Source organism: Sinohyriopsis cumingii, chromosome 5 (assembly GCF_028554795.1).
Source record: "Sinohyriopsis cumingii isolate HCF-2022 chromosome 5, ASM2855479v2, whole genome shotgun sequence".
NCBI classification, from domain to species: domain Eukaryota; kingdom Metazoa; phylum Mollusca; class Bivalvia; order Unionida; family Unionidae; genus Sinohyriopsis; species Sinohyriopsis cumingii.
This window is the reverse complement of record NC_142965.1, coordinates 128,122,880-128,146,590: the sequence shown is the minus strand read 5'-3', so window position 1 is coordinate 128,146,590 and position 23,711 is coordinate 128,122,880. Positions and strand designations below refer to the sequence as shown.

Genomic DNA, 23,711 nt, shown 5'->3' with positions numbered 1-23,711 from the left:
TGTTTCCAGTTCTAATGCATAGGCAATATCAGCCCCAAAACTGCCAGTCAGTATCATATTAATTTTGTGTGCTTTGAATTACTTATATCCAACACATGACATGAAATACATCTGCCAAGGTATGTGTGGTTTTGTGCAAAACATAAATAACATTTTGACTACTTTGAATGAAACAAGTTATGGTTTTTATGATTTTCTATTTCTTGCTTTTTCTAACAGTGAAAACGGAATATAGATGTAAATTATGTTCAGTATTCTAGTTTTGTGACTTGTGTGTCTGCTTGGTAAATATTATGCAAAGATTCCTATCCTTTAATTTGATGTAAAAAAATATTGATACCACATGATTATTCTGTATTTTTGTCCATTAATATCTGCAAGTAGCAAACAGAATTATTATCATATCCCAGTTTTTCATTGCTGATTCCAGTACTTTTTTTCCCCCAGGGTAATTTTTTCTTCTTCCTGAAATTGATTTTTGCATCTAATTGAGCCAGTTTTGCCTTGTACATGCAGCACTTAGTACATTATATATAATATTATTATAAATATATATTAACTTCCATACCTACCCTAATTGTAAAACCGCTAACACCACTACTATTTTAATAAATAAATTGCAGCAGAAATTACATGCAGTAAGGTTTAGGAGGTTAGAAACCACAAGTTGATGTGTTAAAAATTCTCAAAAGTATTCGTTTTGCAATAAAAAGTTCCCATTTCCAGGGTGGGGGTCCCTGAATTTTAAAGTTGGAACCATCACTACTGCAGTTAACCTGTATAATGCTAATAATGGGCACCCATGTTTGTGAATCAATCAATGACATCTGAATTTGTTTTTGCTTCTACTTAGGAAAAACTAACATGGGTATAGCACATTGCAGTGACCACTGGCTTCTGGCCGATTCAGCTATTGGCCAGTGCTTTGGTTTTTAAACAACAATTATTTTGGTTTGGCATATCGTATGGTAGATGTATGCAATAGTACAATAGTATTTGTTATCATATGGTGGATGTATGCAATAGTACAATGGTATTTGTTATCATATGGTAGATGTATGCAATAGTACAATGGTATGTGTTATCATATGGTAGATGTATGCAATAGTACAGTGGTATTTGTTTTCAGGATGAACACACTCTAATATTTTATAATTTTTATACGTATGTGACTTGTGATACATATCACATCATCCTCCACCCTTTATAGTCTTGTGCTGAAAAATGGTGTTAAACCTTACAACAACAACTGTAGCCACAAATGTCTTGCCGAAAAAAGATACTGCGATATATTTTGACCATTTGGGCTAATTGGATTGACTGGAATTGACCAAGCCAAAAAGTTATGTACATGTATGAAGAAAATAGATGCATTATTAACTTTTCTGTCAGTTCTTGTAAACTGAGGTGGACTGAATGGCAGCTATTGGCATACATTTGAGGTATGATCTATAGAATGTACCTCAAGGGTGTAACTGTGGAAGGTAGCGGTCTCAAAAAGGCCAGGGATTTTTTTGAAGTCTTTTAATGTTGGACCTTGGGTCAGTGGAATTGGGAAAATTGTAAGGAATCGGACTAAATGGTGAAATGTTTCTGTTTAATAAAGATTACTGTTGTCTTCTAGGATTTAGTTTTGTTTCTTGCGGTCATTTTAAAATAAAATTACAAGTATTTCACAATTTTATTTAAGTATCTCCCTTTCATTCTCTGTATTTGAAATGCTCAGATTGGGAAAAAAAATGCCTTTTAGAGTGTGAAAGGGGGCCACATTTAGCCCCAAAACTGATGCTGGGAAATACCTGGAGTCATATTAGTATGTGATAATTATATTCAGGTAAAATCCTTGTTATCTGATGCTGTGTTTCTAACATCTTTGCTTCTAAGGAATTGAATGTAATACGCTTATGAAAATATGTTTGAGAAGAAGAGAAAAATTCCTGTTGATATAAAATTGGGTGAAGAAATGATTGAAATAAAAGTTTATAAATTCTACAAAACCTTTATTCATTCTCTCTACACAATCAAGATTAGTAAGTAAACTTGAGAACTTCCATCTTGTCTTGTGCTACAGTTATTTTATTCTAAATTTTATTTATTGCCTCCATAAGCTTTCTACCTTGATACAAAAAAAAATGCAAGAAACATAAAAAGAAAAAAAATCAAGATGGCTAATTGCTTTTAATCTCAAATACTGAATCAGTCAACAATTTATTTGAATAAAACCCACTCTTGTCTTGCAGAAGTGTTCACAAATTCATGATGTATCTTTGATGCATAAATTTGTTTTTCTTTTCTATCTTAAAAACAACAAAATAATGTTAATTTCATATACATATATCAAACTGTATCAATCCTAACTCAAATTCTTGGTGAATATTTTTTCTTTCTTCATGGTCTTTCATCAGATTTCAGCAACATTTATCTTTTCTTGGTTGTGTCATCCATTTCAGTGATTCACACAGCCATCATCTTGTTCAGTAGTATAATTTATTTCTGTCTTAATACAAATGACTGATGGGTTTCTGTTTCATGTTAATCAGTTTTTCTTGTCTTCCTCAGGTTCCTTGAAGGGGCTCAGCTTCTTCAGCCAGGAACTAGAATTAAAGAAGAAAATGTGTCTTACATAATAGGACTGTAACTGTTTTCATTGGTATAGATTATCTTCAAAATCCCCTCCATCCACCCCCCAACATATTTATTTGTGGTACCCTGAGATGGCAATACTTGCCAAAATTTACAAGTGCTACAAATGAAAAAAAATTCAGATAATAATCTCAGCTTTAACTCCTAGACTGAAACAAATCTGCAACAGGTCTCATTTTTATTCCTTGAAATGCCTCCCAGAGAATAAGAACAGATTGTCCAGATGCCAGCAGTTGCAAATATATATGACCTTTACTTGTTTATAAGCTGAATACAACTGCAACCAACTCAGACCCTGATCAGCAGTGGGAAAATGTGCCCGCAGATCAGGGTTTATTTTTTTCTTCTACTTATTTATCCTAACAAACTGCATAGACCCAGATCTGCTGGTGCATTATGCAATAGCAGATCAGGATCTTTGTCATTTTTGTTAGGACCCAACATGAAAGTAAATATGGTACTACTGATACAAGTGTCATCCTAACAGTGTATTGATTATTGTTTACAAAGATTACAGGACAAACGCACCTAAGGTCAGAAATCCCTTGACAAGGATTAGAACAAAATCCCCCATGGTCTAAAACCACATTCTGGTTGGACAAAAGCCCTTGATATTTGATATTTACAGGATTTTCATTGTTATAAAACTGTTCATGTATTTGAGATTTTTATTTATTTATTATAATAGTCTCACTTGAATCCTTTTGTCAGTTTTTATTGTGTGTAATTTAATGTTTATCTTGTGTAATGACTGGTCGGCCTGGTGTCAGGATAATGTGACTTGGTGGGACATCGTGCTACATGTCAGCGACATGATGCCCCAGTGCTAGACATCACTATACACCGTCACACTGCACACATCTTAGCAATATGACTGAAAAATTGTTAAAGCTACATTAAAAATCCAAACCACACACACTCGCACAAAACAATTTAATAAAAGTATTTTTTATATTTTTTCCATATAATACAGGCATATTTTCATAAATATCAAACAAAATATTCAAATTTATTAAACCCATCTGTGTATCTCACAGTAGGCTACAAATCAATGCTATGCAGATTTCCTATTATTTATAGGAAATAACTTCTCATAGTTTTGACTATTGCATTCTTTGATATAGTAGCAGCTGGTTTCAACAAATGTAGGTGACAGGTGTTATTGGAACACTGAATTGAAGTTCATTGTGCAGTTCTGGTTCATCACACTTTGTTCTCAAACAAAGACAGTTACCCACTTCAGCCTGGATAACTGCAGTTGTAAACAGTTAGCTGTTTAAACATGCCTTAGTGTAGAATTTTATTATTAAAAATATCAAACACGTAATAAAAGATTCTATTTTAACAATTGTATTACTTAGAAAAAAAAATGTATAAATATTTCCTTTTTTTAATCAAATAATAAAATAAAATAGAGACAAACAGTCGTACATATAATGTATGCCGTATTCTGAACTAAATAGACATATGCATATTCATCATTACACAACAATAACATTAATGCACTCATAACTCCACTCAGATAAATTTGAACTTAGTTGCTCGCTAGACATAACTTTCGAAAGAAAATGGCAGTTTTGTCTACTTAAAATTGAAATTTGGAGTCCTACTGTGAATGAATGAGCATTGCAACAACTTTTCCATTTGATCTGGAATTAATAGATTTTGGTATTTTTTTGTTTCTACAAAATTTCGTGATCATGGGCTATATTTACGTGCCAATTCTACATGAAGTACATTGGATTTCAGCAGCGATGGAACAGTTTTTTGACATCTGCAAGTGTTTATCTGTTCTGCCATTGAATATTTGAAATCATAATGTGGGAAAAATATGAAGTCTTTCAGTTGCAAAAAGACGCTGGAGTATAAGGTTTATTTCATTTCGAGTGCATTAAGGAGAATGTAATTGCACTTGGACTATAGACAAAATTACAGTACAATTTCGAAATGTGTAATCAAGCTTGAGAACCTGTGACGTGTAATTCAGATTTGCAGAACTAAGAAAGTATATTTTGAGGAAATTCAGGATGTAAAACTGTAAGCATATTTTTTGCCATTCTTATTACCAGCTAAAGACAGATTATGCCTTGTCACTTGCATGTTATTTGTAAGGACCCTGTCTGGCATCTATAGCTAGCCTAAGTCCGAAACATTGTATCAAAAAGTTAATGCAGAATGTGGCAAAGCAGCTCGTCTGTGGCAGTCCATGAAACAGGTGCTTTAGTTAATTCTGTTGGTTTACTTCATCAACAGACAAATAAAATAAATCAAAAGTACTGACATCAGTGACCATTGTTTGTTTACAATAAAAAGTAGTTTCTTTATTCATGTGAGTTCGATATGAATTGCACGCAAGTTCAATATCGTAAAATACTGCATGATTCTGACAATGTAAAGTTAACAGAAAAAAATGAGCATATAATAAAATAATGTATATGGGTTGAAACTGTAGGCGTATTTCATGATCTATATGGGCTGACACTTGGCATATTTCATAATAATGTATATGGTTTGAAACTGTAGGCATATTTTATAATGTATATGGGTTGAAACTGTAGGCATATTTTATAATGTATATGGGTTGAAACTGTAGGCATATTTTGTAATAATGTATATGGGTTGAAGCTAGGCATATTTTGTAATAATGTATATGGGTTGAAAATGTAGGCATATTTTGTAATAATGTATATCGGTTGAAACTGTAGGCATATTTTGTAATGTATATGGGTTGAAACTGTAGGCATATTTTGTAATAATGTATATGGGTTGAAACTGTAGGCGTATTTCATGATCTATATGGGCTGACACTTGGCATATTTCATAATAATGTATATGGGTTGAAACTGTAGGCATATTTTGTAATAATGTATATGGGTTGAAGCTAGGCATATTTTGTAATAATGTATATGGGTTGAAACTAGGCATATTTTGTAATAATGTATATGAGTTGAAAATGTAGGCATATTTTGTAATAATGTATATCGGTTGAAACTGTAGGCATATTCTGTAATGTATATGGGTTGAAACTGTAGGCATATTTTGTAATAATGTGTATGGGTTGAAACTGTAGGCATATTTTGTATTAATGTATATGGGTTGAAACTAGGCATATTTTATAATGTATATAGGTTGAAAATGTAGTCATATTTTGTAATAATGTCTATAGGTTGAAACTAGGCATATTTTATAATAATGTATATGGGTTGAAACTGTAGGCATATTTTATAATGTATATGGGTTGAAACTGTAGGCATATTTTGTAATAATGTATATGGGTTGAAACTGTAGGCATATTTTGTAATAATGTATATGGGTTGAAACTGTAGGCATATTTTGTAATAATGTATATGGGTTGAAACTGTAGGCATATTTTATAGTGTATATGGGTTGAAACTGTAGGCATATTTTGTAATAATGTAGATGGGTTGAAAATGTAGGCATATTTTTTAATATATTGGTTGAAACTGTAGGCATATTTTGTAATAATGTATATGGGTTGAAACTGTAGGCATATTTTGCATAATAATGTATATGGGTTGAAACTGTAAGCATATTTCATAATAATTTATATGGGTTGAAACTGTAGGCATATTTTGTAATAATGGATATGGGTTGAAACTATCCACTAGTATAAAGAAATCTCAGATTCATTTCTAAAAGAATTGAAGGAACAAGACTTTAAATGTTTCAAATATGTCATTTGTGTGATGTATTCTTTGTTCACTGTATGCTTTTTCTGTTGTATTTAGGTCAGATTGTATGCTTTTATCTGTTGTAGTTACCTCAGAATGGAAGAAAAGATTCAGCATAGTGTTACTGGTATCTTTCATACATTATCACTTAACATCCACTGACATTTTTTATGCTATCTCCTTTGTACTTTATAGTTTACAGAATGCTGACAATTTGTCACAGATCTCTTTTTTATTTTTATTTTGCCAAAAGTGAAGCATGTGTTATTAACACATGATCACCACTTTTAATAGTGATCAGTTTAGTGTAAAAGAAAAGAGACTAAACAATTAGCATTATCATTGATGTACATGTATATTGAATTCATGCCAGGCAAGCACTCTCACGTAAACCAAATTGAAAAAAGCTTCTTCAAGATTTAGACTGATCTTTATCAAATGGAAGAAGATGCTACTCCTAACTGGAGGGGAAAGAATAAAGTGATTTAATACAACTTGTAAAATCAATTTTTTAAAAAAAAAATCTATGAATTATAGGCAGCATCCCCAGTACAAATTTATGGCAAAAATTTGCCTGAAAAATGCAAGATAAATGAATGATAATGCCTTTTGTTTAATCATGCATACATTTAAAAAAATCTTTAATTCGTTATATCAATAATAATAACAGTAATAATAATAATAATAATAAACAATAATGTGATAATTATCCATATTTCTTGGGGTGTTTTTTTTTTTTTGTTTTTGTGAAGAAGTAAGACAAGTTTGATGTTTAGATGTGTTCATAGTGCATTCAATAAATCCTTCACCTTCCAAAACCAACTGTAGTCATCAGTCATACTAACCTGGCACCTTTATCTTCCAAACTTTGCTCTGAAAAGAAAAAAAAAAAGACAATGTTGTATAACTTGTACAAATTTGGTTACTTTATTTTCCTGCCCTGAATAAATTCAGTCTTTGTTAACTTAAAAAAAAAAAAAAAATTACAAAAACATCCAAATAGACACAAGGTCACTCTTCCAATATTTCTTTCCAAGATGTAGTTTTTCATTCATATGAAAGAATGAAGCACACACACACACACACACACACTCACACACAGACACACACACCATATAATCTTGCTTACAAGCTCAATGATGGAGGGAAAGCTAATCCAGAGGAAACTTGTATTATCATTCATTACAACAGAGAAAAAAATGCAAATGTTTACATGACCATTATATCATGAAATGATTCCACTGTAATGTGATTAATTCACTTTCATGCCGGAACTGGCTGCCTGTGGCAGCTTTGCATTGTCAAAATTAAAAATACTGACAGAACAAGTATTTTCCACAATAATTTATATAACTGGATAGGACAAGTATTTTCCACGATAATTTATATTACTTGATAGGACAAGTACTTTCCACAATAATTTAGATTACTGGATAGGACAAATACTTCCACAATAATTTAGATTACTGGATACAACATTTTCCACAATAATTTAGATTACATGTACTTGTTGGAAAAGTATTTTCTACAATAATTTAGATTACTGGATAGGACAAGTATTTTCCACAATAATTTAGATTACTGGATAGGACAAGTACTTTCCACAATAATTTAGATTACTGGATAGGACTAGTATTTTCCACAATAATTAATTTTGCTGGACAGGGCAAGTATTTACCACAATAATATAGATTACTGGATAGGACATGTTTGAGTCCCCTGATCTAGCAGATCAAATCCCTTAATGTCATGTCAGGGATCATATAGTGTTGCCCAAGCCTGTTTGTCCCATCCCGTCCCATCATGTGACAGTTCACAGCTCAGGGGTCATATAGTGTTACACATGTTCTATCTGTCCAGCCCCGTCGCTTCCTATCACATATTTCATTTCCATTTAATAAATTTTGAAGGACTTGTGGATTGAAACTATATTTGGCAGGAGACATTACATCAACATATGGGTCACATTCAATTTTCACTATTTTCAGACAAAATGTACAAAATGGCTACTGTCTGATCTTCATCTGAATCATATTGGCTAGAGGCATTCAGTATATGGACAGTTTTTCTTCATCTGAATCATATTTGCTAGAGGCATTCAGTTTATGGACAGTTTTTGCTTCTTTCCGTGCTGTAATTTAGCAACAAAAAACATCCACAGAATTGGGGTCATGGTGAAGGGTAAAAAATATGGCACTACAATTTGGAAGATAGCATACAAAGAATGTTCAATTTTCAATTAAAAGCGACCTATTTCATTTCACTAGTACATTACTATCATTCTAACCTTGCAGTTTCTGTACGAGTTCCTCAGTAAAGACTTCTTTAAGGGGTCGTATGGTACTGTTTTTGGCCTGCATTTCCTCTGCCTTCTTCAGAGCTTCGGGAACCGTCAAACCAATCCATTCTGCCTCCTCCTCCTGAAGGTATTGAAAAAATAATTAGGTATGATCTAAATCTAAATGACCCAGTCTCACATTGGCTCAGTGTTTGCAGTGCCAGTCGAATCCGACCAAGAGCATGCAGTGATGGCTGTCATAGTCTGTCTTTAGCAAAAGAAACTGCTCCAGTGACCTAGTGCTTAGAGCGTCCTCCTAGGATTTACATAAGGTCATGGGTTCAAACCCCGACTGAGTCATACCAAAGACTTATTAAAAAAATGGTACTAACAGCTGCCTCACTAGGTGCTTAGCATTAAGAGGTTAGTGTTAGGACTGGTCAGCCTGGTACCAGGATAATGTGACTGGGTGGGACATCATGCTATATGTCTGTTGCAAGATTCCCCAGTGCTAGACATCACTATAAACTGCCACACTGCAGACATTGTAGTGATATGACTGCAAAATTTTTAAAGTTAAATTGACTCAGCCAGAGTTCAAACCCCTGACCTCCTGCATCTGTGGTGGACATTCTAACCACTAGGCCACTAGAGCGGTACAAAGCTCCAGAGCAACTTTGCACAAAAGTGGCTATTAAATAATCTGTCAAGCACTTAAATCATATGTGAAGAACAAGTTTGTAATGTTTCCTTTTATGCTCATGTATGTAATTGGTGAGTAAACAAGTTGATGGGATTAAGAAAGAACAAACAACTGACAGATTCAGCAAGGGAAAAGATTGTCAAGATAGAAACGAGTGTCCGTGGTAAAGGATTGTCAATATAGAGACGAGGGTCTGGGATAAAGGATTGTCAAGATAGAGACGAGTGTCTGTGGTAAAGGATTGTCAAGATAGAGACAAGGGTCTGTGGTAAAGGATTGTCAAGATAGAGATGAGTGTATGTGGTAAAGGATTGTCAAGATAGAGATGAGTGTCTGTGGTAAAGGATTGTCAAGATAGAGACGAGTGTCTGTGGTAAAGGATTGTCAAGATAGAGATGAGTGTCTGTGGTAAAGGATTGTCAAGATAGAGATGAGTGTCTGTGGTAATGGATTGTCAAGATAGAGACGAGGGTCTGTCGTAAAGGATTGTCAAGATAGAGATGAGTGTGGTAAAGGATTGTCAAGATAGAGATGAGTGTCTGTGGTACAGGATTGTCAAGATAGAGATGAGTGTCCATGGTAAAGGATTGTCAAGATAGAGATGAGTGTCCGTGGTAAAGGATTGTCAAGATAGAGATGAGTGTGATAAAGGATTGTCAAGATAGAGATGAGTGAATGTGGTAAAGGATTGTCAAGATAGAGACGAGTGTCTGTGGTAAAGGATTGTCAAGATAGAGATGAGTGTCCGTGGTAAAGGATTGTCAAGATAGAGATGCGTGTCTGTGGTAATGGATTGTCAAGATAGAGACGAGGGTCTGTGGTAAAGGATTGTCAAGATAGAGATGAGTGTCTGTGGTAAAGGATTGTCAAGATAGAGATGAGTGTCTGTGGTAAAGGATTGTCAAGATAGAGATGAGTGTGGTAAAGGATTGTCAAGATAGAGATGAGTGTCTGTGGTAAAGGATTGTCAAGATAGAGATGAGTGTCTGTGGTAAAGGATTGTCAAGATAGAGATGAGTGTGGTAAAGGATTGTCAAGATAGAGATGAGTGTCTGTGGTAAAGGATTGTCAAGATAGAGATGAGTGTCTGTGGTACAGGATTGTCAAAATAGGGATGAATGTCTGTGGTAAAGGATTGTCAAGATAGAGATGAGGGTCTTTGGTAAAGGATTGTCAAAATAGAGATGAGTGTCTGTGGTAAAGGATTGTCAAGATAGAGATGAGGGTCTTTGGTAAAAATTGTCAGGCTAGAGATGAGTGTCTGTGGTAACATCAGATGATAAGTCTATGTCTGTAATTGGCTTACTAGAAATACAACCACTCTGTCAACACATACAAAATAGCACCATCCCACCACTGACATACTTTCTAAAGATGAAAAGACCATCAAATTTGATGTGTATTGATAATGTATCATATCGTAGACTATGTAATGTGAATTGTATTGATACATGGCAGAGGTGTAGTGTTTCATCCCTAATTGTATCAAACATTTGTTGTTGTTGTTGTTGTTGTGGGGTTTAAGGCCATTTTTCAGCACACAATAGGCTATACATGGCGACCAGTATTAATGGTGGAGGAAGAACCCGGCAAAACCCCAGAAAGATCCACCGACCCATGAGAAGCTACTGGCAAATTTTCTCGCATACCCACATTGGCCGAATCCGAGACTTGAACCCATGCAGAGGTTTAAACACTTGTAACAGCTTTCCTAAAGCATTAGAGGTAGTGACATTATCAAAAAGAATAAGATCTGGTTAAATAAACATGTCTGGCACTTTACAGGAGTTGATATCAATTTCTTAAGTGATAATTTAAAAACAAAAATATTGAGAGATTTTTTGAGTGTACTGTAATGTTATCATGTAACTAAAATTGCCCAGAAGAAGTTATTTTACTATGTTGGAAGAGGTTCATGAAATCAGCAGTTGAGTAACTGGCCCCTATGCCTGGTGTAAATTTTCCTTTTGTACTCAAATCTTTCTGAGAAAAAGAAATGCATAGTGCTTTTGGGTCCAGTTTCATTAAATGTTGCAAATCTTTGTTCAATATATTGAGATTTTTAAATATCTTGTTATTTGGGTGAGATTTGTGATTTGTTTTCCTCTGAACATTAAACATGCATGAAGTTTTAAAACAGAGTCATGATATCCTGTATTTTCAATAAACTAGTTTTGGTTTATCTCTTTGGAAAATCAGAACCTGTCCTCGTATTTGAATGATGGCTCCATTCATTTTTAAAACATCCAGTTATTGCAAAGTTTTCAATTTTAAAATCCGAGAATTTCATTCATCATATTAAATTTACCGACGTTAAAATCATAATATTTTTCACAAAAACATTAAGCAAGATAATGTAAAATCTCAATCTTTGGAAAAATGTTGAAAATGTTAGGAAAAATCTGGTCAGGTTCTCTTGAGTGTCTTGTTCTAAGTGTCATTTTACACTTTTATTATGTTCTGTATTGCAAACATTCAAGGAATTCCAAATAAGAAAAAAAAATTCTCTGTGTCCCCATTAAAATCTAATAAAACTCACACAAGTTCTATGATGGACCTTAATCATGAAATCTTAGTTCTACAATTAAACCGAACAGGTCATGTCATAATAGACATTTATGTTCTCGGGGGAAAATAAAAATAAAAATTCACTAAGCACTAAGGGAAATCATTTTTATGTCCACTAATCCATGCTATTTGGATTAAAATAACATCAAAAGTAGAGAAAGAGGATGTTGAAATCGATACTAACTGAGGCTTGTATAAAATATAATATCGCTGTTAATATTAAGGTTGATGTGAAAATCCAACAGATGCAAGTAATAAAGGTGATTACATCAAACAATGACAAGGTGAAGCACTTGTGGTACAACATGGTCTAGTTTATTGCGCCCCCTTGGGGTTTGGCTTGTATCTTGGAGCTCAGTATTTAGCCAAATTTCTATTGTAATTGCCTTAAAAATGAATCTGAGGTGGGTGCAGGTACTATTTGGGTGTTAGCAAAACAAACATTAAGGATTTTATGATGCCTTCAAGGTATGGGTTGCCTTTGTAGAAAGTTTTATTGCTGGCTGCAAATTAGAAAGGAAGAATGGTCAAATCTCCACACTTTCCATTCTATCAGTGTTCGTAATATTCTACAGTTGCAGCACAATAACTGGATTACTGTTGACATAAGGACCGAAAAGATGGTCCTTGCTGCAGTGATTTGAAACAGTTATAGCTATATTTCTGCATATATGGCATGTATATTGATTTATTTATACATATATGTGTAATTATTTAGATGCTTAGGAATTGTTATGTATACTGCATTATTGCATTTAAATGTTATATACATATTGATATATTTCCTTAGATATAGTCTATATTTATATATTTCCACAGATATAGTCTATATTGTTATATTTCCATAGATATAGTCTATATTGATATATTTCCATAGATACAGTCTATATTATTATATTTCCATAGATATAGTCTATATTGATATATTTCCATAGATATAGTCTATATTGATATATTTCCATAGATATAGTCTATATTGATATAGTTCCATAGGTATGGTCTATATTGATATATTTCCATAGGTATAGTCTATATTGATATATTTCCATAGATATTGTCTATATTGATATAATTCCATTGATATAGTCTACCGGTATATTAATATATTTCCATAGGTATAGTCTATATTGATATATTTCCCTAAATATAGTCTATATTGATATAATTGCCCTGATATGGTTTGGTACTTTACAGCACGTCAACACAAGTAGGTTTGATAGTGCTGAGGCTATTGAAAGTAAAGTGCCTCGCTCAAGGACACCACTGTAGCTGACTCAGACTCAGGTTTGATGGTGGGTTTTGAACCAACACTCTTTTAGTCACGAGTCTGGCACACTTCCTACTGTGCCACTGCAGCTCCCCTTGAAGATATTGTGTGTGTGTGTGTATATATATATATATATATATATATATATATATATATATATATATATATATATATATATATATATATATTGATGTCTTTCTATAGATATGGTCTGCATATTAATATATTTCTTTAGATAGGGTCTGTATATCAATATATTTCTATAGATATGGTCTGTATATTAATGTTTCTATAGATATGGTCTGTATGTTAATATATTTCTATAGATATGGTCTGTATATTAATGTTTCTAAAGATATGGTCTGTATGTTAATATATTTCTATAGATATGGTCTGTATATATATTTTCTAGATATGGTCTGATATGGTCTGTATATATATTTCTATAGATATGGTCTGTATATCAATATATTTCTATAGATAGGGTCTGTATATCAATATATTTCTATAGATATGGTCTGTATATCAATATATTTCTATAGATATGGTCTGTATATCAATATATTTCTATAGATATGGTCTGTATATCAATATATTTCTATAGATATGGTCTGTATATTATGTTTCTATAGATATGGTCTGTATATAAATATATTTCTATGGATATGGTCTGTATATCAATATATTTCTATGGATATGGTCTGTATATCAATATATTTCTATAGATATGGTCTGTATATCAATATATTTCTATAGATATGGTCTGTATATTATGTTTCTATAGATATGGTCTGTATATAAATATATTTCTATAGATATGGTCTGTATATAAATATATTTCTATGGATATGGTCTGTATATCAATATATTTCTATGGATATGGTCTGTATATAAATATATTTCTATAGATATGGTCTGTATATCAATATACTTCATTAGATATGGTCAGTATATCAATATATTCCTTAGATATGGTCTGTATATCAATACACTTCATTATATATGGTCTGTATATCAATATATTCCTTAGATATGGTATGCATATTGACATATTTCCATATAGTTGTTATACTGATTATATTTCTATAGCTATAGTCTTTATATTGATTATATTTCCATATATATATAGTATTGATATTTATGTTTCCATAGATATAGTATTTATATTTATATGTTTCCATAGATATAGTCTGTATATTTATATGTTTCCATAGATATAGTATTTATATTTATATGTTTCCATAGACATGGTGTTTATATTTATGTTTCCATGGATATAATATGTCTGTTTATTTTTCGTTATTTCTATGACCATTTAAGGATAGTTGCTGCATGCAATTATTCACCGGAAATTGGCCTATACTGGCAAGCTAATATCAAAGGCCAATGACAAGGAAATTGGCCTATACTGGCAGGCTAATATCATAGGCCATTGACAAGGAAATTGGTCTATACTGGCAAGCTAATATCATAGGCCAATGACAAGGAAATTGGCCTATACTGGCAGGCTAATATCATAGGCCAATGACAAGGAAATTGGCCTATACTGGCAAGCAAATATCATAGGCCAATGACAAGGAAATTGGCCTATACTGGCAAGCTAATATCATAGGCCAGTGACAAGGAAATTGGCCTATACTGGCAAGCTAATATCATAGGCCAATGACAAGGAAAACAGATGTCTCACAGTCAACAACATAATTATTACATCTGTTATGTCATATCTTTAATGTCTAGTAAGGAAACTTTGGCAGAACTGCTGTGACTGGTTGGTAGTTCTTCATCAGTCTGGTGCATTATGGGGAGAAAAGAGCATCAAGAAGGAACATGATAGTTATCTACAGTCACATGACCACTGATAATGTGACACAATTGTCAGCAAACATTCAGTTATTTTAAGTAAATCTGTCATTTGGCAGATATGAAAACCTTCTTAAAAGGAAATGAGTAAGTTCAGAGCTTTTTTTTATCTGCAGTACCAACTATATGCACTAAAATAATCTTCCAAAAGTTCTGTAAAATTAAAAGAAAAACTTTCGACATCAGTATATGAACTGAGTAAGTAAAGTTGCATCCATCTTTTGTTGAGAATTATGCTGGACATGATGAAATGGTTCTTTTTGTAACTACTTTTGAAATGGCAGACTTGGGAGGTAAGTGCCTTTTCCCACAAAACACTGAGGCAGTCAATGAAACCTTGGGAGGTAAGTGCCTTTTCCCATGAAACACTGAGGCAGTCAATCAAACCTTGGGAGGTAAGTGCCTTTTCCCATGAAACAATGAGAGAGTTAATGAAACTTTGGGAGGTAAGTACCTTTTCACATGAAACAATGAGGCAGTCTATGAAACCTTGGGAGGTAAGTGCCTTTTCCCATGAAACAATGAGGCAGTCTATGAAACCTTGGGAGTTAAGTGCCTTTTCCCACGAAACAATGAGAGAGTTAATGAAACTTTGGGAGTTAAGTGCCTTTTCCCACAAAACAATGAGAGAGTTAATGAAACTTTGGGAGGTAAGTACCTTATCCCATGAAACAATGAGGCAGTCTATGAAACCTTGGGAGTTAAGTGCCTTTTCCCACGAAACAATGAGAGAGTTAATGAAACTTTGGGAGGTAAGTACCTTATCCCATGAAACAATGAGGCAGTCTATGAAACCTTGGGAGTTAAGTGCCTTTTCCCACGAAACAATGAGAGAGTTAATGAAACTTTGGGAGTTAAGTGCCTTTTCCCACGAAACAATGAGAGAGTTAATGAAACTTTGGGAGGTAAGTACCTTATCCCATGAAACAATGAGGCAGTCTATGAAACCTTGGGAGTTAAGTGCCTTTTCCCACGAAACAATGAGAGAGTTAATGAAACTTTGGGAGGTAAGTACCTTATCCCATGAAACAATGAGGCAGTCTATGAAACCTTGGGAGTTAAGTGCCTTTTCCCACGAAACAATGAGAGAGTTAATGAAACTTTGGGAGGTAAGTACCTTATCCCATGAAACAATGAGGCAGTCTATGAAACCTTGGGAGTTAAGTGCCTTTTCCCACGAAACAATGAGAGAGTTAATGAAACTTTGGGAGTTAAGTGCCTTTTCCCACGAAACAATGAGAGAGTTAATGAAACTTTGGGAGTTAAGTGCCTTTTCCCACGAAACAATGAGAGTTAATGAAACTTTGGGAGGTAAGTGCCTTTTCCCATGAAACAATGAGGCAGTCTATGAAACCTTGGGAGTTAAGTGCCTTTTCCCACGAAACAATGAGGCAGTCTATGAAACCTTGGGAGTTAAGTGCCTTTTCCCACGAAACAATGAGGCAGTCGTTGTTGTTGTTGTTGTTGGGTTTAACGCCATTTTTCAGCACGCGATTGGCTATACATGGCGGCCAGTATTAATGGTGGAGGAAGAACCCGGGAAAACCCGGGAAAGAACCACCGACCCACGAGAAGCTACTGGCAAGCTTTCTCACATACCCACATTAGCCGAATCCGAGACTCGAACCCACGCAGACAGCGGTGAGATGGCAGTGATCCGTAACGAAGAACGCTTTAGACCACTCGGCCACTCGGGGCCCCAATGAGGCAGTCAATGAAACCTATCTTGATAATCCTTAATATGATTTGAAAGCATTATATTAATTTTCGGTGCACCGTGTGGTTTTTCATAATAGTCTCACCTTGAACAGAATTATAATCCTCATACAACCATTTGCGTACAAAACAGTATAGACCCAGATATACCCTGGAATAGTTGTACCAACAAATTAGGGTCTGTGTCATTTGATATAAATAATACTGCATATACTTCTGTATAAGTGAGAGCTAATGCAGACAGCAAAGACCCAGATCAACCCTGGAATAATATGCCAACAAGTAGGTTCTATGCCATTTGATGAAAGTAATACCATAAATGCTCATGTATATGTGCAATCCAACTGCCAACAGATCTGAGTCAGTATTGTTAGCACTTGGATGCAACTTGTATAAGAGTATGCGTGGTAAGTAAAATAATGTAGAAAATGATCTATCAGTTCATTATGCTAAATTTGTAGATGCAAGTCTAAACAATTTGCATTGGAGTTGGTAGATCTGGGTCAAAACAGTTTGCATTAGAGTTGGTAGATTTCAGTCTATAGTTTGCATTAGGGTTGGTAGATCAGGATCTAAACAGTTTGCATTAGAGTTGGTAGACCTGGGTCAGAAAAGAGTTGGCAGATCTGGGTCAAAACAGTTTCCATTAGAGTTGGCAGATCTGGGTCAAAACAGTTTGCATTAGAGTTGGTAGATCTGGGTCAGAACAGTTTGCATTAGAGTTGGTAGATCTGGGTCAGAAAAGAGTTGGCAGATCTGGGTCAAAACAGTTTGCATTAGAGTTGGTAGATCTGGGTCAGAACAGTTTCCATTAGAGTTGGCAGATCTGGGTCAAAACAGTTTGCATTAGAGTTGGTAGATCTGGGTCAGAACAGTTTGCATTAGAGTTGGTAGACCTGGGTCAGAAAAGAGTTGGCAGATCTGGGTCAAAGCAGTTTGCATTAGAGTTGGTAGATCTGGGTCAGAACAGTTTCCATTAGAGTTGGCAGATCTGGGTCAAAACAGTTTGCATTAGAATTGGTAGATCTCGGTCTATACAGTTTGCATTAGAGTTGTTTGATCTGAGTCTAATTTTGTTGTAATAAAGTTTCATGCTATACATGATCACTTATAGTACATTCTTTGCAAAATTCATGTACCTTATTCAGGAGGGCACACCCTGTTAGTAAGTATGGCTAGAGGGGTTATGTGTGCAATACAGCTATTACAGGACATTAATGTTGTACCCTCCATCTCCAAGAGATTTAGACAGTGTGAAAGACACATGTCCATCTCTTTAAAGTGTGGTCCTGATATCTTGAAATGTCCCTAAATCATTTCAGTATAGTGCTGATAGCCATTTGGACTACTTTGGTTATTTCTGTGAGAGATAATTAAAAAAAAAACATGCATCAGATATATGTTGGCATAGAAAATTCATAAATTTTGTTCACCAGTTATTTTTATTTGCACCACAAAAAAAACCAACCCACAATGTACTCAGACAACATTGGCTATTTCTAAGATATGACTAACGGTACGACTGACAGAAAAGTTGTCATTGAAACAATAGTTCCATGCAATTGCAACTACTCATTCTATATTTGTTTCACCAAAAAAATCTTGTTTCAGCATGATTGATTCTGAAGTTGAAAATGACTCACACCATGAAAGACATAAGGTTATCTCGTTTCATTATCACTACTCCAGTGGCCTAAGTGGTTTGAGCATCTGCCTCAGATGTTGGAGGTCACAGGTTTGAACCCCAGCTAAGTCATAACAAAGACTTATAAAAATGTACTAACAGCTCCCAAATGCTTGGTACTCAGCATTAAGAGGTCAGTGTTAGCACTGGACAGCCTTTTGTCAAGATAATGTGACTGGGTAGAACAAGATGCTACATTTTTGAGGCATGATGCCCCAGTGACAGACATCACTAAAAACTGCCACACTGCAGATGTCATAGCAATATAACTGAAATTGTTAAAGCTACATTCAAGATGTAAATCACACACACATTTCATGATGATTCTGAAAGCATGAAACCCGTGTGCCTATTTCTCTCCAGTATATCCTTGATTGCATGAAAGAGACACCTATCAAAAACCAGGATACCACTGATAGCATGAAAGACATAGGTCTGTATCTTTACAGAATAGTCCTGATAACATGAAAGATGTGTGCTTATCTATTTTTTGCATAGTCCTGAGAGCACGAAAGATGCATTCCTATCTCTTTTTGGAATAGTTAAGACAGCATAAAAGACGTGTGCCTACCTCTTTTTTTAGCATAAACCTAATAGCATGAAAGACATGCACCCATTTTCTATCCCATTTATGTATAGCCCTGATGGTATGAAAGAACTGCCTTTCTCATTCATGTATAGCCCTGACAGTATGAAAGATGCTTATCCCATTCATGTATAGCCCTGAAGGTATGAAAGGTGCCTTTCTCATTCATGTATAGACCTGAGTGTATGAAAGATGCCTATCTCATTCATGTATAACACTGATAATATGAAAGATGCCTATCTCATAAATGTATAGCCCTGACAGTATGAAAGTTGCTTATCCCATTCATGTATAACACCGATAGTATGAAAGATGCCTTTCTCATTCATGTATAACACTGATAGTATGAAAGATGCTTATCTCATTCATGTATAGCCCTGATGGTATGAAATATGCCTATCTCAATCATGTATAGACCTGAATGTATGAAAGATGACTATCTCATATATGTATAGCCCTGACGGTATGAAAGATTCCTTTCTTATTCATGTATAGCCCTGAAGGTATGAAAGATGCCTATCTCAATCATGTATAGCCCTGATAGTATGAAATATGCCTATCTCATTTATGTATAGCCTTGACGGTATGAAAGATTCCTTTCTTCATGTATAGCCCTGATGGTATGAAAGATGCCTATCTCAATCATGTATAGCCCTGATGGTATGAAAGATGCCTATCTCATTCATGTATAGCCCTGATGGTATGAAAGATGCTTATCCCATTCATATATAGCCCTGACAGTATGAAAGGTGACTATCTCATACATGTATAGCCCTGACAGTATGAAAGATGCCTATCTCATTCATGTATAGCCCTGATGGTATGAAAGATGCCTTTCTTGTTCATGTATAGCCCTGACAGTATGAAAGATGCTTATCCCATTCATGTATAGCCCTGACAGTATGAACGATGCCTATCTCATACATGTATAGCCCTGACAGTATGAAAGATGCCTATCTCATTCATGTATAGACCTGAGTGTATGAAAGATGCCTTTCTCATTCATGTATTGCCCTGATGGTATGAAAGATGCCTTTCTCATTCATATATAGCCCTGACAGTATGAAAGATGGTTATCCCATTAATGTATAACACTGAGAGTATGAAAGATGCATATAGGGTTAGGTGCTCAAAAATCTAATATTATAATGGGATTGAAGTTTATTTAAAAAATAAAAATATTCAGAAGTTTCATTAATAAATATCTGTTGGCATGAAAACAAAGAGCATGAGCAAAATGATTTACTGAAGCAACTGGAAGGTCGCATTAGTTTTAACTCCGATTTGATCTTTCTTATTGGAATTCACTAAATTTGTGGGAGCTGCATTAGCTTGGTTGAGCATCAGATTTGTAACCTAAGGATCAAGGGTTTGATACCCATCCAGGCCAGCCTTAGTCTGCTTAGTTCAAAAGCAACCTTCTCAATTATAGTAATCGAAGTTCTGATTATTGAAATAAACATGCATTATTATTTGTACAAACCAACAAAATCAATGATCCAGATTTGGTTAATTTTTTTGTAAATTAAAAAAGTTTAAGATTTTTTAATTGGCAGAATACATTGGGAAACACAACTGTCTATTTTTCTTGGAGAAAATGCCCAATGCTAGTGTGATTTAAGGGAGTCAACTCTTCAGAGCATATTTTGAATTTGAAAGTCATTAACACTTTTGGAGTTGTGTTCCTTGCAGAGAAAACTTGCCCTGACACAATGAAGTAGATTGCAAACAAAGAACATGGATATATGTTTGGAAATCAAAGTGTAAGAAGTCACCACATTTTTTTCCTCCACACTGTGTATGCTACTCCGGTGCTGCATGGAACTGATTTGACTCTCAGTCTGTTAAAACAACTGTGTGAAATATTACAACAGACAGTTTGGTCCACAAATTACAGGAGGGAATTTACTTTTTTGCATCATAGTTTCTTGGCTTTTTTCATCTTTAGCCACATTTTCCTCTATTTCATTATATACATTTAACATGCTGACAGAATTCATGTAAGTTAGTGAAATATATTTTTCTTAAAATGATAATGTAATTTTCATAATCGACTCACCTTAAATCATTTGTACAAAATATGTTGGGCTTGTGATATTATAAATTTTCTGAAAATGTTTTAATATTTTTACTTTCAAAAAAACATGATTTTCCAAAGTTACACATACTCAAACAAGTACAGATACTGATGGATGGTCTGGGATTGATCTCAAATAATCATTCAATTATGCAATTGTTGCAGACAAATCTGTCTGCAGTGCATCAGTGTACATTTCATACACTGGCATTTCTCATGGACCTAGTTTGACAACTGTAATCCACATAGCCACATAGAATATAACAATTATAGTTCTGTCACCATTTAGAATTTCTACCATAATGGGTAATTTGAAACAGTTATGTATAGATGCTTGTTTTCTAGATGCATGAGACAGTTAAATGACAAATGAATGGATGCTAGAATTGTGTCACATTACCATAGCAAATGAAATTTTAAAAAATGAGCAAATGAGTTACAGTTGTATTGGATTGGCTGCTCTGTCTGATGGAACAGATGGATGTAGCCATGAAATTTAAAATGTACACTGATATTGTATGATTTAATAATTTGGTGAGATTAGTCCACAACCATTCACAAGTATCAGTACAGGTTTGGGGATGATTTATTGGACCGTGTTAGCCAATAAAAAAATACATGTAAGGCCAAAAAAAATGTGCATTGCCTATTGCACTGGTTTTAAAATTAGGATAGGTAGGTATTTGTTATTTTTATTTTTAAAATATTGTATATGTTATATTAATGATCAGTATATATAATATACTAAGCACTTCAAGTACCTGTGTTACAATGATCAGTATATATAATGTACTAAGCACTTCAAGTACCTGTGTTACAATGATCAGTATATATAATGTACTAAGCACTTCAAGTACCTGTGTTACAATGATCAGTATATATAATGTACTAAGCACTTCAAGTACCTGTGTTATAATGATCAGTATATATAATGTACTAAGCACTTCAAGTACCTGTGTTACAATGATCAGTATATATAATGTACTAAGCACTTCAAGTACCTGTGTTACAATGATCAGTATATATAATGTACTAAGCACTTCAAGTACCTGTGTTACAATGATCAGTATATATAATATACTAAGCACTTCAAGTAACTGTGTTATAATGATCAGTATATATAATGTACTAAGCACTTCAAGTACCTGTGTTACAATGATCAGTATATATAATATACTAAGCACTTCAAGTAACTGTGTTATAATGATCAGTATATATAATGTACTAAGCACTTCAAGTACCTGTGTTACAATGATCAGTATATATAATATACTAAGCACTTCAAGTAACTGTGTTATAATGATCAGTATATATAATATACTAAGCACTTCAAGTACCTGTGTTACAATGATCAGTATATATAATATACTAAGCACTTCAAGTACCCATGTTATAATGATCAGTATATATAATATACTAAGCACTTCAAGTACCTGTGTTACAATGATCAGTATATATAATATACTAAGCACTTCAAGTACCTGTGTTACAATGATCAGTATATATAATGTACTAAGCACTTCAAGTACCTGTGTTACAATGATCAGTATATATAATATACTAAGCACTTCAAGTACCCATGTTATAATGATCAGTATATATAATGTACTAAGCACTTCAAGTACCCATGTTACAATGATCAGTATATATAATATACTAAGCACTTCAAGTACCCATGTTATAATGATCAGTATATATAATATACTAAGCACTTCAAGTACCCATGTTACAATGATCAGTATATATAATATACTAAGCACTTCAAGTACCCATGTTATAATGATCAGTATATATAATATACTAAGCACTTCAAGTACCCATGTTACAATGATCAGTATATATAATATACTAAGCACTTCAAGTACCCATGTTATAATGATCAGTATATATAATATACTAAGCACTTCAAGTACCCATGTTATAATGATCAGTATATATAATGTACTAAGCACTTCAAGTACCTGTGTTACAATGATCAGTATATATAATGTACTAAGCACTTCAAGTACCCATGTTATAATGATCAGTATATATAATGTACTAAGCACTTCAAGTACCTGTGTTACAATGATCAGTATATATAATGTACTAAGCACTTCAAGTACCTGTGTTACAATGATCAGTATATATAATGTACTAAGCACTTCAAGTACCCATGTTACAATGATCAGTATATATAATGTACTAAGCACTTCAAGTAACTGTGTTATAATGATCAGTATATATAATGTACTAAGCACTTCAAGTACTTGGCTAAACTGGCTTAATTAGATGCACAAATGTTGGGATTTATTTTAAATTGGGAAATTATTATTATTATTATTATTTGTTTTTTAAAATTTTGTTACCTGGGTTGGCCAACTGGAAACATTTTTTTTGTGCCAAAGGAGGTAGATCGTAATATTTGCACAAGTGAGAAAAGTTTGAGATAGGGGTTAATGGCTCATCCTCATAATCATGAATAAACAGCACTGAGTACGTTAAGGTATTCCAAAAACAGTGCTGAGTACGTTAAGGTATTCCGAAAACAGCGCTGAGGACGTTAAGGTATTCCAAAAACAGCACTGAGTATGTTAAGGTATTCTGAAAACAGTGCTGAGTACGTTAAGGTATTCTGAAAACAGCACAGAGTACGTT

The 23,711-nt window shown here is 33.9% G+C and overlaps 1 protein-coding gene across 1 annotated transcript in view; it reads right to left on the bottom strand.

The window, feature by feature from the left end:
- Window positions 1-1,979: 1,979 nt before the first annotated feature.
- LOC149800204 (large ribosomal subunit protein bL28m-like) overlaps window positions 1,980-23,711 on the bottom strand; it is a 158,231-nt gene continuing 136,499 nt past the window's right edge. Inside the window, exons 6-8 of the mRNA XM_089959775.1 lie at window positions 8,623-8,755; window positions 7,181-7,208; window positions 1,980-2,594 (exon numbers count right to left, since the gene is read on the bottom strand). Coding sequence (XP_089815901.1) covers window positions 2,537-2,594; window positions 7,181-7,208; window positions 8,623-8,755 — 219 coding nt within the window. The 3' untranslated portion in view covers window positions 1,980-2,536. The remainder of the gene's footprint in view (window positions 2,595-7,180; window positions 7,209-8,622; window positions 8,756-23,711) is intronic.